Here is a 14,317-nt window from a genome sequence, read left to right on the forward strand (position 1 = left end):
AATACACCCGATTAGGTATCGATTCTATCGAAAAAGATGACTTCCTTGATATCTTTCCAGCAGCTCGTAACGATTCATTCAATGAGTCTATCGTTCAGAGTGCCTTCGCAGCTACTGGTTTAGTACCATTAGACCCCGATCGGGTGTTACCAAAGCTCAATATTCGTCTTCAATCTCCGCCTCTACCAGATCGACCAGTATCACAAGGCTCAACACCAGGTAGTAATATCTCTACCGGCATTCCTCGGACGACTAAGCAGCTAGAAAAACGCAAATCTAGGCTCAATTCTAGTCTATATTCAGCTGCTAATAAGATCTCTTCACCTACAAAACGTGATCTTCAACAGTTTTACAATATGTCGGTCAAACTAGTCCACGAGCATATCTTAATGCGTGATGGATTCAAGCGTTTACGGGAGGGAAACCGAAAGCAGACAAGAAAAAGGGAGAAATCAAAGAAGCAAATACCTAATTTAGGTAGTTTAACACAGGTTTTAGACCTTGCTACCAAAGTTGGTGGCAGGGGAGGTAACAGTGTAAGATATATATCTGAATAGACCTCGCCAAAGTCGTGGGTCGGGTTTCGACCTTTGACCCAAAACCCGCCAAGAAGATTAAATAACAGTAATATATACCATATACAGTGACGCAGCAAAAGTAAATGTCGATGTATGCGAAGGTTTACGATGACGTGGAAGATCGTGAGGACTGGGACGAAATGGAATATCTTTCAGGCGATTAGACGCCAAGCGACGAGATTCACCGTAGCAGATGATGCAAACATCTGTTGGACATATGCATCATCAGACGCCAGTTGCTCCGGCTGTTCAGTAGCTATGTCTTCTTCTGCATCGAGATCCCAATAAACACGGTTGCCTCGCTTGCTCGGCTCGCAAAGTAGTAAAAGCGCAACAAAGTCCTTGGTAACCTGGATGCCTCGAGCAAGTAATTGGTACGTCCTAGCTTGGAATATCCGATGCGACCGTGGAAGCCGGACCTGACACTGCGTCTGGATTGTAATCAGCCTGCTGTCCTCGTGGATTGGCACCTGGAATGTACCACAAGATGAGGCTGATATCACGTATTGCATCCGGTGGTGGATCCCCTGAACCAACCACCCAGGAAGTCCTCCTAACACCCTCACTCGGCCCATTCCTCTGCACGATCATGCTCCATCGAGTAACCCGATGACGCTGGAAATCACCAACTTATTTCTGAATTTACCACCGATTCCGCAACCAAATGCGAACTACCATGCCTCTTGACGAGGACGGAGATTCAACTGATTTGGACAGAGGGAAAGATAACCCCGGACTCAGTTCGGCGAAATCATCCAAAAGACTTAATCAGATTGACCGTGTTCGAGCCAACGGGGTTGGCGATCATATCGCGCTTCCCCAGCTGGCAGTGTCTGGTGATCAGTCGGCGGGGAAAAGCTCTGTTCTTGAAGGTATCACCGGATACCCTTTTCCTCGCAAGGACGGACTCTGTACACAGTTTCCTACCGAGATAGTACTGCGCCATGACACTCAAGTCACTTCGATGACTGCGAGCCTTCTGCCGAGTCAATCTCGTTCTCCTGAGGAAAGGAAAAAGTTCGCGGGGTTTCAACGAGAATTTCAAGATTTCAACGAATTACCAACGATAATCCGCGAAGCTTCCTATTATATGGGGGTTCGAGGATTCAGCGAACTTGCCGATGCACCTGGTTTTGCTGCAGATGTTCTTAGACTCGAATTGGTCGGCAATACGGGGCTTCATCTGACTTTGGTTGATCTGCCGGGATTGATATCGGTCTCGGAGGACGAGGAAGACGTTGAGATCGTGCAACGTTTGGTTGATTCATATCTGGAGAGCTCTCGTACAATAATTCTTGCTGTTATTCCGGCCAGCAGCGATGCAGAGACCCAACGCATTATTCAACGAGCGCGTCATTTTGACAAGGAGGGTGTTAGGACTGTAGGGATCATCACGAAACCCGACCTCATCAACAGCAACACAGAAGAAAGAGTGGCTCGCTTGGCAAAAACCTGGACCGCACAAAGTTGAATCTTGGCTTCTTTCTCGTCAAAAATCCCTCACCGGATGAATTAGTGGATGGAATCAGTTTTCGGCAACGACACCGGGTAGAAATGGAGTTCTTCTCCAGTCAACGTTGGAAGGCCCAGGGAATTGATTCTACGAGAATTGGGATGAGCAATTTACGTTCATTCTTGGAGGAATTGCTGGATAGCCATATCGAGCGAGAGCTACCGAAGGTCCAACAGGAGGTTCGACGTCTACTTCAGCGGGTGGATGATGAAATAATTAACCTTGGGATTGAGAGATCAAACGCAACGCAAGTTCGAGTATTTCTCACTCGGATCAGTACTGAATTCTATGGAATTGTCAAGAATGGCCTTGAGGGAAACTATGATAGTTGGGACGGCGATTTTTTTGCAACTGGTCCAGAAACTTGCCGTCTGCGTGCTGCGATCCATAAAGAAAATGAGCACTTTGCCGAATACATGAGGAACCATGGCCAACGGAGAAAAGTCGTCGCTTCTGATTGCGATGATAATCTGGGAGAGGAAAGCGACGAGGAAAGCGACGAGGAAAGCAAAGAGGAAAGCGAGGAAGACAAACATAAAGAGCTTTTGATTACAGAGAAAGAGATGTTTTCTTGGATTCAAGAGGTAAGTCAAGTCTCAAGCGGAAAGGTAATCGCTTACGATGACAGATGTATCGCCAAACCAGAGGTCGCGAGCTCCCAGGAAATTACAACCATTCTCTCCTTCAACGTTTGTTTCACATCCAATCATGTCGCTGGAAAGAGATATCTCGAGCCCACATTGAATCCGTCGTGAACTTGGTGACTCAGTTTATGCGCCAGGCCTTGAAGTTCGTAGTAAAGGATGCCGGAGTCTACGAAAAATTGCAGAAGCACATTATGGCTACGTTCAATGAGAATACCGGCAATGCTCATGAGGAACTCTCCAAGCTCATACAAGATGAAAGAGGCCACCCAATTACCTACAATCACTACTATACCGACAACATTCAAAAAGCGAGACATGACGAAGCGAAGGAAAGCATTCGAACGTCCGTCAAGAAAGCAGCTGAATCGGATTGGGGTAGCAATGTTCACTTCAGCAACACTTCTCATGAAATGAATCGAATGATTTTAGCTCTACAGAAACGCGTGGAGGTTAATATGGTTGACAGAGCCTGCTCCGAGGCATTGACCGATCTGAATGCATATTACAAGGTGAGTAATCTGCATGTCCCACTGGTCGGTCCGGTTATAACGTGGTGATTTAGGTTGCCATGAAAACATTTGTGGACAATGTGTGCCGACAGGTGATTGAAAGGCAAATTCTGTCCAAATTGGGAGGGGCATTTCACCCAACAGTTGTGAGTAAGTTTTCAGACGAGGACCTAATGCGTCTTGCTGGCGAGTCACAAAAAACTAGCCGTCAACGTGTTGAGACGGTTCAATTGAAACAGAAGCTGGAGGCAAGTCTACGAGAATTATCCACTTAGTCATACTTTTGTAATCTTCTGGGCCTCTTTTGGTGGGGTTTTTCCCCACTGGGTTTTCCCCCACCCCTGCGCGAATGCGGGGGAGCAAATTCGTTTCTTTCAGTCGTCCGCAACACTCTTTCTGGATATCTAGCTATTTGTAACCTTGTTTTTAAATCTATACAGTACGCCCCGAAAACTGGTGCCACCACCTACAATTTTCGATTGATATAGGTACTGTAACCGGCTTTAATCAGATCTCGTGTTCAGAAACAGTCACATGAGTGGTCCTGGGTCAATCCTCATATCAGGGTATTTGGTCAATCATGTAGGTTCGAGAAATCTGCGAAATGAGGTCGGAGAATGCTTATCTATAGGAGCTCAATGCCTGTCTAATTGGGATTGAACACCTCTGGCACTGATTGCGGAGAGCAGACATCAGGAAGTGATCAAGCTACTGTTCAAGGTGGCTGAAATCGACCGTCCTTCAAAGCTTCTTTGGGAAACGCTTCGCTAACGCAAGGCCGTAATAACTGTGTCCATTTAAGAGGGATCCGATCAAATATGTGGCAAGGAATGCATGGCCAGCTAGGCTGTGACATCGCCAGACCGGGGCTGCATGTCGATGAGTGCCAGGAAATTACTAGGAAGAAGCATTGAGCCATTTACTAACCGCTCACACAGCAATGTGAGGGTATTTGAAACCTTTTAGGAGACTTATTTGGAGGGGTAATTAACCAAAGGGGTAGATTGAAATATGGCTATACAAGTTGAACTCGACAGTGCAAGACAAATCCGAAAGTTGCCAAGGCCTATTTTTCGACGCTTTCATGTTGGTCTGATACGGATGCTCGGCCGCATCTATTTGCACATTGGTTGTAGTCTGCATATCGCTTTGACAGTTGGATTCTAAACCACAGCCCACTAGGCTGGGTACAGATTCGTATTTAGTCTAGTTGGGAAATCAACTCTGACAGGATGGGGTCAGAGTTCCCGTCACTTATACTATCAAGTGATTAGGGCATTGGCTACCACTTTCCAAGTGTGTCCGAAATTTGCATGTTTGAGTGACCAGCGTCACGCCAACAGCCTGGCCATTTCGCACGAGCCCCGCGGGCGGTAATCCCTGGCACCTAAAATGGCTTGGTTTAAAATGCTGTGATTTCTGTAACCCGCGCGGTTTAGACGACATCAGTAAGACCGGTCAAATGGGCCAGGCAATTGGATAATAAACCACGGTCGGAGTCACTGGTGATTATAAGTTCACCAAAAGACGCCTAGTTTAGAAATAGAAATAAATTGATGCTCTGTAGATCATACAAGGGAACATGGCGAAAGAAAAATTTTTTTTTGGCCTGCTTGCTTTTTGAAGGCAAAATGACAGCGAATTTTGGAAGAGCTGTTAAGTGGGGCGGGCCTACCAACACCAAATGGCACCACTTTTATTTTATCTCGACTGAGGTTAGCTTAATGATCAACATTCGACAAACAGTCCTGTAAATAATCTCGAGTACAGTACTTGCTGGGTCATAAGAACACGATTGACCGTATAACCACTTTGTCATAGCTCCAGTGTTCTCATCCACCAAGAATGAATCCAATCTCGAAACATCAACATTCCTGCCCCAGCGGAGTTGACCCCGCTACTTTCCATTAACCTCGGTGGATAGTTAGTCTTTGTCAATCTCGGTCTCCGTAGTCGGAAGGATATATAATCCAAAGCCCTCCCCTACAGTAACATGGATGCAATAAAAGTTACGATGCAAGTAGGGAATGATGACGGGTACGAAGGTACAATATAGATAATCTTTTGACAAATTACCGAGTTGTTTAAGTCTAGAGATTCTCATTTGTATGAGAACCTCCTTATATACCAGAAAACTCAGCCTTGAGCTAGTACTGATTAGATTTCCCAGGTGATGAATCACTTCGGTTGCCGTCATGGCTCATTCATGGCATAAACCATGGCCGGCCACCATAAATCTCAACAAAGCCAAGCCGTGATTAAAATTTTGGGTATTAATATATCGTTAACCATGAGGATACTAATGAAACCTACAGCCGCTCTTACATCGTGATTAATTTCAAAGCAGGCGAAACCCTATGTCTGCGTTCTAGAACATTTGCGTATGATGTGTTTTTTAATTAGCAAATCACGGCGGCAAACCCCAAAACGTCATTGGTTCTGGTGCAGTCATATGCGCTGGAGTGATACCAATCTAAATTAATGCATTAGTCTGAAGTAAAAGCGTCTAAACTTAAAAATTTTGTCACTAGTCCACTTAGCGCCCGGTCGTCATGTTGGGTGCTTGGATGCCGGATGAAGCCTGAGATTTGCGACCGACTAGTCAGGTCCTCGACGGCGTTGTCTCCATGGTGCTGACGTCAGCTCGTCGCGGCTCCCGCGTAGTCATTTCCCCGGAGAATGAATGACATTAGCCTTTATGCCAGTGCGTAAGCAATAAGAAGCCAAGTAAGTAGTCATTGCTGCCATCGTAATCAGTTATATGACTTGTATTGAGAAGTTAAAACTATTAGAGCAAGCTATGGGTGTACCAACTAGCACTCGTTCAGGGCGAATAAGGTCTCGCAAGAGTCAATTTAGGGTATTTCAACCTGCCCTCTATCGCACGCCCATTTCCCCTGATCGAGTACTAGTTGGTACACTCAAAATCTTGCTCTGATAGACCCCTACAGAATGGCAGGACGGTACCAAGTTGTATGTTACAGCCACGGCGATTACTTTAGCCAGTTAGATATGCCCAGCGGGGCATGGTCCACGTTGGGGCTATTACTTAAACCCCTCGTCAGCCTCGCTCAATCTTCCAAATCCACTTCCCGCTACGGCTCTACCAAAGGCCACTAGGCAAACCTCGCAGCGAATGTCTCAAATGATGGATCAATCGGGCATGAATCTCTCATTTCCAGTTGTTATAGGAATCGCCATTCAATCCACAAGATCGCTTCATAAAACCGTCAGTGGCTTCAAAGATCGAAGCCGTTGTATACAAAGGCTTCAGGCTGAGCTGGAAGCTGTCACCAACGTTTTAGAATCGTTGAAAAAAGTGGACAATTTTGCAACGTCAATATTGGCATCTCTTCATTGTCTTTGTCATCGATGTGGCGAAATTTGTTGCAAGATCGAACGATTGATGATAGTGTTCAGTCAAACCCCAATTACTGGCTTTCGGGATTGGACCAAAATGCAATTCGTGGGAGGTGATATCAATGAATTTATAGGCACTATTGGAGGATATCGGTCAACGATCTCAGTCAGTTTAGGCATACTTACTATGTGAGTCGCAATCGCGTGTCTACCATAGACTCTGCTGACATCTTTTCGTTAGGCACACCTCCAAAGTCCCCCAAGAAGTTCTTCAACAGTACAATGAAATGATTAAGGACACAACATATAACCTGATGGCCCACTTACGACTAGTGGAGGAGAAAGTCCAATCCAATCTCAAAAACAATGCCTCAGACATCAATCTCAATTTCAAGGACGAGGAGGAAGTAACCAAACAATGCATTCGCATTTGTGAATATGCTGGGTCTCGTATTGGATACCCGAAAACTCGAGATGCCATCGTCAGCAACGTTTATCTTGGGAACGTAGTTGCCCTTGGCAGCGAACAGACACTAGTGGCTACTTCCCCGGGCCATTTCGTGGTCAGGACAGCAATCTCTAGTGGCAACTCACGGCAGTTCGTTGGCTCGATGAAGGAAGAGGACATCAAGAACATGTGAGTGTTGTCTGAGGCATTTATTTGGGTGGCTGATCCTAGCTGGAGATTATCTGGTCGGTATCGTATGCATAGATAATGGGATTGTGTTTGTCTCAGTTCATTCCAGAGGACCATGTGCCGTTATTTTGTAAGCCGGGTTCGGCTTGCTCTCATATGTAGCTCTTGTGGTGTATTTCAGCGCTCAGTAGGGGTGAGAGGGGGTTTCTGGGCTTCCGAGAATAAGACGGGGACGGAAAAGAGTTCTGATTATTAGCTTCATCCTGATCAATGTGATCCATTCTGAGAAGGTTGGCTCTTGACCGCCCCTTAGTCCCTCGGTGAAAAACAACTTTCTATCCGATTCAATGTAGAGCAAGTAATCTAGTAATTAGTTACTCCGATCGGTAGTCTTAGACATGAGACATCGATTTGACAAAAGAGCCTCACGAATGAGTTGACGACTGAAATACCTGCAAAGAATGCGCAACACATTGCCTGCGACGAGACTAGACGACCCCATTTAGTTTCAGTAGGCGCTGGTGGCCCTTATATACTACATTATGGCAGAAATAAGCCCAATCGACCAGTCTTTGGCCTGATCTGCCGCGATCAAAGTACAGTCACACGCCGTCGGCGAATATACGGGGCAGAAAGGAAGCGGGTTATAAAGATATCTCTTCCCATGAATAACAACATCACCAGGTACGCCCTCATCTACACAGGAATCACTTTTCATTTTAAAAGGTACCCTATAAAAAGCCTACAAAAAGCCTGGCTGAGTAGCCTCCGCCCCTCCCTATGTCTTGTCCGTGCGCGCCGCGGGGCAGCTCTCAACCTGTCAAGAAAGAAAGCATGTCAGATTTTCAGATCAGTTGACCTTGGCGGCTGAGAGCCCCCATAAATACCGTAGGTTCCCGTTATATCGAGGAATTGTTTGCTCCTCTAAGTTACTCACATGTCCCTCCAAATCAATGGCAAATGCGGTTAATCCTCCCTGCGACTTGACGGGCTCAGTAGATTCGGCAACCCAGGCCAGCATCGATCTTCTCGAAGGGATTCAAACTTTGACACCAAATTTGAAGCCTTTGCGTGATTTGGCGAGCGAACTTGAATCTTTAAAGGCAGTATTGGAATCGCTCGGCAAAACGATTCAAACTTCTACAGATACCAACCTTCTCAAACTTGTTCCTCCGTTAAACGAATGTCGCATGACCTGCAATTGGTTCTGTCGAGCAGGCTTCGAACCGTTTGGGCAGGCCGTTATGAGTGGTAGATGTGGAAGAGGCTCGTCTGATAGACATAGGGTCGGAAGCTATCGGAGACATATCGATAATCTGAGGCGGATTCTTAGTGGGTATACGTCGACATTTCAAGTCGTGCTCTCTGCCCCAAAGATGTAAGTCTATGCGCTTCTCAAATAAGGGCTGTTCTAATTTTATGCCTTGAATTATTGAAGTCAAGACCCATTTATTACAATGGACGATTTGGGAGTTATCAAGAAGCTGATCACGAACACCATCGAAGATCTGAAGGATCTCAAAAACGATGCCGAGGAACGATCGAGCTTATCTGCAAAGGTTGCGTTTCCTGGGGAGACACGACCTGTAAACCAAAAAGCGTCCATTTTTGACTATTGTCGTGATCTTTGTGCATCATTCCTCGATGAATTAAATCAGGTTGAGGCTACGTTAGCGGACCGAGCGAGTCACAGCAAGAAAGTACCGGCCGACGAGGCATGGGAATCGACCCGAAGGAAAATCTCCCAAGTATTTGTCTCTCCCAAAGTCTACGCGATTAATCGAGGCAACGGAAGCGGGCTTCAAATACAATTCGCAGGGTTAGCTACTCAGCAGGAGATCATGGAGTGTTCCAGGGCAATGGCCCAGATGTGGCCCAAATAACATTTGCTCGAGGACACTGTATCTGACTCTGTAACTGTAGTTTTTCGTCTAGTTGGGAATGGTTTAGGCTAATCAATCTTTGGTTGATCAAGTGGGCTCGTCCTAAGGTTAAAATCCTATTCTCCGGCAAAGGTTTGAGATAAGAAAAGCGTAAATTTTGATTTATGCACTCATGCAGGGTTGGAAGCTCCGAATTTCCCAAATACTGCGGATATTCACGCGATTATGCATATGGTTAGCTGTCAGAGTCAGGACAAGATGAGTAAGTGGGAAGGGATTAAGATAGTGGACAGCTTCTCATGTCCTCCACAGCATGGCTCGGGGTATTTTCTCTACGAAGTGCTCTATCATATTGCGATAACTGGAGGTCACTGAGCATGACACGGATAGCTTTTATGAGAGGCCGATCTTTTCTGACGGTATACACAGGCTATCCACTGCGCTTGCGACGTGTTTCAGACAAAGCTCACCGAGCACATTTCGATGATTTTGCATTGCTATATGATATGCTTCAGATTTGTAAATAAATAATACTTTTGAGTGCTAGTCATTTGTCCAGCAGCTAAAGTTGCTTCTTATTCTTCTGATTCGTGTCGATCGCTGCCAAGAATAAAACTTCCAGTTAAGGCTCTGGAGTGTGCCTCTGGAGTGTGCCGAGGTCCGCTTCTGGCCGATGAAGTCCAAAAACCACCATCTGACACAGATTCTTTAGTCCTCAGCGTGAAGCCTCGCCCATAACGTTCTTCAAGTCCTGAGTTGCGTTGGTTCTCTTCGACTGCATGGGACAAAGTCTCGTCGTCGACGTCCGAGAAATTGACACTGGCCATATCCTTTGCTAACGGTTGAAGAGAAGCATCACTTATATGGCCACCGACCTGCCTCGTTCTCCATCCCGACGCTCTGTTTTCACCTTTGATAGCATTTCCGTTTGTTGAAACTATGAATTGAATGGCATCACCCGCTGCGTAATTGTGGATCGTGCTGACATTGCCGTTAAGATCATTCTCTGCTCTGATGCAGATACGCATGCATTGGCGAATTGTCTCCCATTCCTCTTGCAACCTGATCATATCTTCAATATTTTGTGGGGAATTGGCAGCCGCCATGAACTTGCTCAATATTCTGTCCATCAACGCTTTCATATGGCTCTCAAGCTTGGTTTCCATATTTAGAAGGCTCTTCATGTCTTCCCTCAACCCCACATCAGCTCGCTCTGGTAAGCAATGAGAGCTAATTTTTTTATTCTTTACATTGTGCGGAATATCATCGATACGACTGGAGAAATGTATGCACACTTGGAGGCATTTCTGTAAGCTCTTTCGCTCCGCCGTTGTCAAACGAATTTCTTCGGTATTTATTTCTGACTTTGTTGAACTTTCGGTACGCAGGTCATTCAGCCTTCGATCAATGCTCTCCAAATGAGCTTCAAGATCAACGACCGCGTTCTCGGCGAGGTCTTTGTAGTGTTCACGGCCATCGGCAGGGATGTTGGTTTTGCTGCTGGCAAAAGAAACTTAGCATGACATTCGAAAATATGGCCAAATTAGATCTCACCCATCCGCATTAGCCAGAGCGACAATAAATGCTGTTTTATAGCTGGCTAACAGTCGTCTAAAAGCATCAATGTCTTCGTCCATGTATTTTAGGTGGGCCCAATCTCGAAAATCTATTATGGTGACTCCCGACAGTTTTGAGCTTCTGTCAATTTTCTCTTCAAAGACCTTGCAGGCATTGCCGCATTGCAACAGTGGAAATCCAAGATCAACGAGGCTATTCTCAGGGGTGGCATCGATGCTGTTCCTGAACCTCTGTAGAATTTCCTGCAAGGACTCGAGCTCCTTTGCCAAGTCACGAGCTTGCTTCCGGCGGGACTTTACATTCTGTATCATCTTGAAGAGGGAAGCACTCCAGTAAATCGCGAAAGCGGTCGATCCAATCAGGCCAGGAGCCGGATTTTGGGATTCTGCCATAGGGGGCAACACAACGGTGATTCAGCGGCAAACTTGAGATATGAAAAAGAACATTCAAAGGAAGTCTTGGTAGGACAGGCTTTCATTAGAGATGGGGCACAATTTTGACATGAAAAATGCAAATTGGGCGTTTCGTTCTGTGTGGAAGGAAACACCCAGTTACCCCGCACGTAGTCCAATTTTGGGATTTTATACAGTTGCACGACGTCTTTTTATTAAGTATGAAGTTTGGCATAAGCCTATAGGCTATTCAAGATGAGACGTGTATACAAAAGCCACAGGAATGTCTAAATCATTATAGACAATATTCAAAGACCAGTAATGGGACTTTGTTTTGTAATTGCGAGATCTATGACAAAACTCGATGGACAACCAATCGCAAAATTCGTTTCAAGGAGGGAGATCAATTGGTCGATATTCGGCAGGCAGCCAAACAAGTTTGGCTCCATATAGGTTATCCATAAACGGTCAGTATTCAAACCATACCCGTATTGTTCTGGCAATGTCGAACAGTGAAGAGACGACATTACAGTATCAGTGAATACTATATCAAATGTACCAATTGACGTATGTAGATGATTGGAATAGATTTCATTAATTTGCGCGTAGTTGGGGAGCTAAGCGCTGGCCACTGGCCGAATCCCGGATCCTGACGTTCTTATCCCCGGACGCCGATGCGACCGGCTGTCTAAGAAGCCCGCTTTATACCTTGATAAGATGGCTGTTCTCCTCCGGTTTGAATCTCGCAACCTAATAATCACAACCTCTAGCTCAGAAGAGCTTGTCGCAAAGTTTGGACCAAAAAGAGTACTCAGCAGCAAGTAGCCAGTGCGTACGCACGTGTTGTATTTGACCGAGCACTTTCAGGATAGCCGACACATCAATACTTTACTCAACTGACCTGTACTTAACGAGGGAGATGATAGCCCCCATAGCAATAATGAATGTGTCCAATCTTCATCCCATTGGTCTGGTAGGACAAAAGAAAAAGCCAATCTGTTGCCATACATTGAAATATGCTTCAGATTGGCTAGACACTCAATACAGTATGTGTGTGTGTGTAATTCATTTACGCTGACCCCTCGCAAAGCGATATGCAGCCTACCACAACTATATATCAATGTAGGTACATGTGTCTTGTATCACTTCTTAAACGAACTTAGAGCCTCGTTGGGGCCTGCCGTGGCCTCTCAGCCGTTATTTTGGATTGCTGCCCTCATGGCGCGCGACTTTGGAACCGTTGTGATGCTTCTGCGAAGTCCAAGGTAGCCTCGACTGTCTTGGCTCGCGGAGCAGCGTCGCCTCCTCTGGGTCCTCCTACTCCCAATAGAGTTGATATGTTGTTGAATCCGTCCCCAACCTTCTCCCGCAGTTCCCTGCGTAGGTGCCTCAGCGCGGGGCAGTCTAGGAGGACGTGGGTCACACTTTCCCGCGCGCCGCAGACACACCGGTCGTCATCGCGATGGCGGAACAACTTGGCGTATGTTGATAACCAGCAATGTCCTGTCCGTAACTGCGTCAAGAGGTACGCTCGGTTTCGAGGTAAGTTTCCATAGAGCTGTCTCGTGTATTTGGCTGGCAGTGCATTGTCGATCTTGCGAAGATGGCTGCCATTGCGAGATCCTTTCCATTCGCTTTCCCATTGGGCGTAGATGCCGTTCTTGATATTGGCCCTCTCTCGCGATAGCAAGGGGGAAAATGGGTGGGTTTGGCCCGGTATGGCCGCCTCCTTAGCCAGCCGATCTGCTGTGTCGTTTCCGGGCTCGTCGCAGTGCCCGGGTACCCACACTCAATACAGTAGTTTTCGAAATCAGTTTGACCACATACTCTTTAGACTTGATTCCCAGAAAATGATTCTGAAACAGGCTAGTCCTGTTTAGGGTCACCGCTCTATTAGTTGGGCAGAACTATGGTCGTAATCGGTATACCATGTTTCTGGATGTATTGTAATAATCTGTAATGGTACATGGAATCCCCTAGAACTGCTTGGTAGATCTGGCGATCTGGCAAGGTCGTATGCCTGTTTTCCCGCCTTTCCACCAGTCCAAGTTTAGCACTACCCCTCATTCTTCCCACATGCAGCACAGCCTTTGTGTATCTGTAGGGCCGCCAGTCATCTATCACACAGAAGGCTATGCTTACGCTGTATAGAGCTAATCCTGGTAGGGAAGGATGTTTACTTTATCTCCCATGGATTTTTTCATCCGCGCCGCGTCTCATTCGTTGCCAGTGTTGAATCTAATCTGGCTCAACCCGCAAGCTAACATGGATTCTCCTAGGATCGTGATTCTTTTTCAGAATGAGTCCATATCACGACGATCATGTATCTGAATGTACTGAGCATGAAACGTGGGAACAAAACTCAGATTACGTACCAACCCCTGGGTACGGTGTCAGCCCCTACGCCGCGCTGTCTGCCTTCAGCCCATCTCCTTCCTGTGTACTTGAGAATAACGTTGTACCCAAGAGTAATCGTGACCCACGTCCACTCCACTTCCTGCCGCTGGGCGAGTGGGAAGAGGGAAGGACTTATGATGAGAACCCGCCAGCCTGTATCCACTACCGTATAGAGTGGCGAGTGACATTCAATAACCGAGAAGTATCGATGGATACTGAGGAGGATGTGGTCCTGGCTCCTAGTACCTTCTGGCAGCTGTCATTGGAAAAAAAGCTAGAGAAAGCGCTTCGACGAAAAACCGCCCGCCACCGCGGGGTGAGATCCGATGACACTGTTATCGTCGCATCAACAAGCGATCGCACTAAACGCAAACTGACAAAGCGATTTGATGACACTGATATTACTTGGTCTGCTATAGAAAAGCAGCTTCTGATGTGGTCCGATCTTTTCTCCAAGGGTAAGGAACTCACGTTGAAGATAAGTTTCAACTATGAAGATGATCATCATTCTTCCCAATCTACAGGCCGGAAAGGAGAAAAGAGAGGGAAATCCTCAGTTACGCAAAGAATGCTCTGTGAACGAGACGCACAGCTTGATGCTGAGGAACATGCTTCAGGCGAGAAGCCAATTTGGCGAAGTGTCTATAACTTGGTGCGATGTGACTTATCGACATGTCCACATGGCCCCCATTATTGGGTGGATCCAATGAGGAAAAAACATTACCCACTTAAATCTCACCACATTAAACGCCTTATATCCCACGCTGAAAAAGGCGGGGCTCTCGAGGGTCATAAGGATGTGCCGGAAGGGGTACGCGACGAA

At 46.4% G+C, this 14,317-nt stretch overlaps 4 protein-coding genes across 4 annotated transcripts; 3 read left to right on the forward strand and 1 right to left on the reverse strand.

Annotated features, from left to right (window-relative positions):
* Positions 1–1,254: 1,254 nt before the first annotated feature.
* Positions 1,255–3,522, forward strand: N7511_008447 (putative dynamin GTPase; the record flags this gene model as incomplete). Its single annotated transcript, XM_057130824.1, has 4 exons — positions 1,255–1,959; positions 1,995–2,675; positions 2,720–3,247; positions 3,301–3,522. The coding sequence occupies 4 exons, from the start codon at positions 1,255–1,257 to the stop codon at positions 3,520–3,522; spliced, it is 2,136 nt and encodes a 711-aa protein (XP_056981555.1).
* Positions 3,523–6,395: 2,873 nt separating this feature from the next.
* On the forward strand, positions 6,396–7,248 carry N7511_008448 (uncharacterized protein; the record flags this gene model as incomplete). The annotated part of the gene is made up of 2 exons (XM_057130825.1): positions 6,396–6,796; positions 6,849–7,248. The coding sequence occupies 2 exons, from the start codon at positions 6,396–6,398 to the stop codon at positions 7,246–7,248; spliced, it is 801 nt and encodes a 266-aa protein (XP_056981556.1).
* A 949-nt stretch (positions 7,249–8,197) lies between these two features.
* On the forward strand, positions 8,198–9,127 carry N7511_008449 (uncharacterized protein; the record flags this gene model as incomplete). Its single annotated transcript, XM_057130826.1, has 2 exons — positions 8,198–8,622; positions 8,683–9,127. The coding sequence occupies 2 exons, from the start codon at positions 8,198–8,200 to the stop codon at positions 9,125–9,127; spliced, it is 870 nt and encodes a 289-aa protein (XP_056981557.1).
* Positions 9,128–9,702: 575 nt separating this feature from the next.
* On the reverse strand, positions 9,703–11,097 carry N7511_008450 (uncharacterized protein; the record flags this gene model as incomplete). Its single annotated transcript, XM_057130827.1, has 2 exons — positions 9,703–10,627; positions 10,682–11,097. The coding sequence occupies 2 exons, from the start codon at positions 11,095–11,097 to the stop codon at positions 9,703–9,705; spliced, it is 1,341 nt and encodes a 446-aa protein (XP_056981558.1).
* Between the last annotated feature and the right edge of the window lie 3,220 nt (positions 11,098–14,317).

This window comes from Penicillium nucicola (genome assembly GCF_028828085.1).
Source record: "Penicillium nucicola strain IBT 29836 chromosome Unknown utg000009l, whole genome shotgun sequence".
In the NCBI taxonomy this organism is placed as follows: domain Eukaryota; kingdom Fungi; phylum Ascomycota; class Eurotiomycetes; order Eurotiales; family Aspergillaceae; genus Penicillium; species Penicillium nucicola.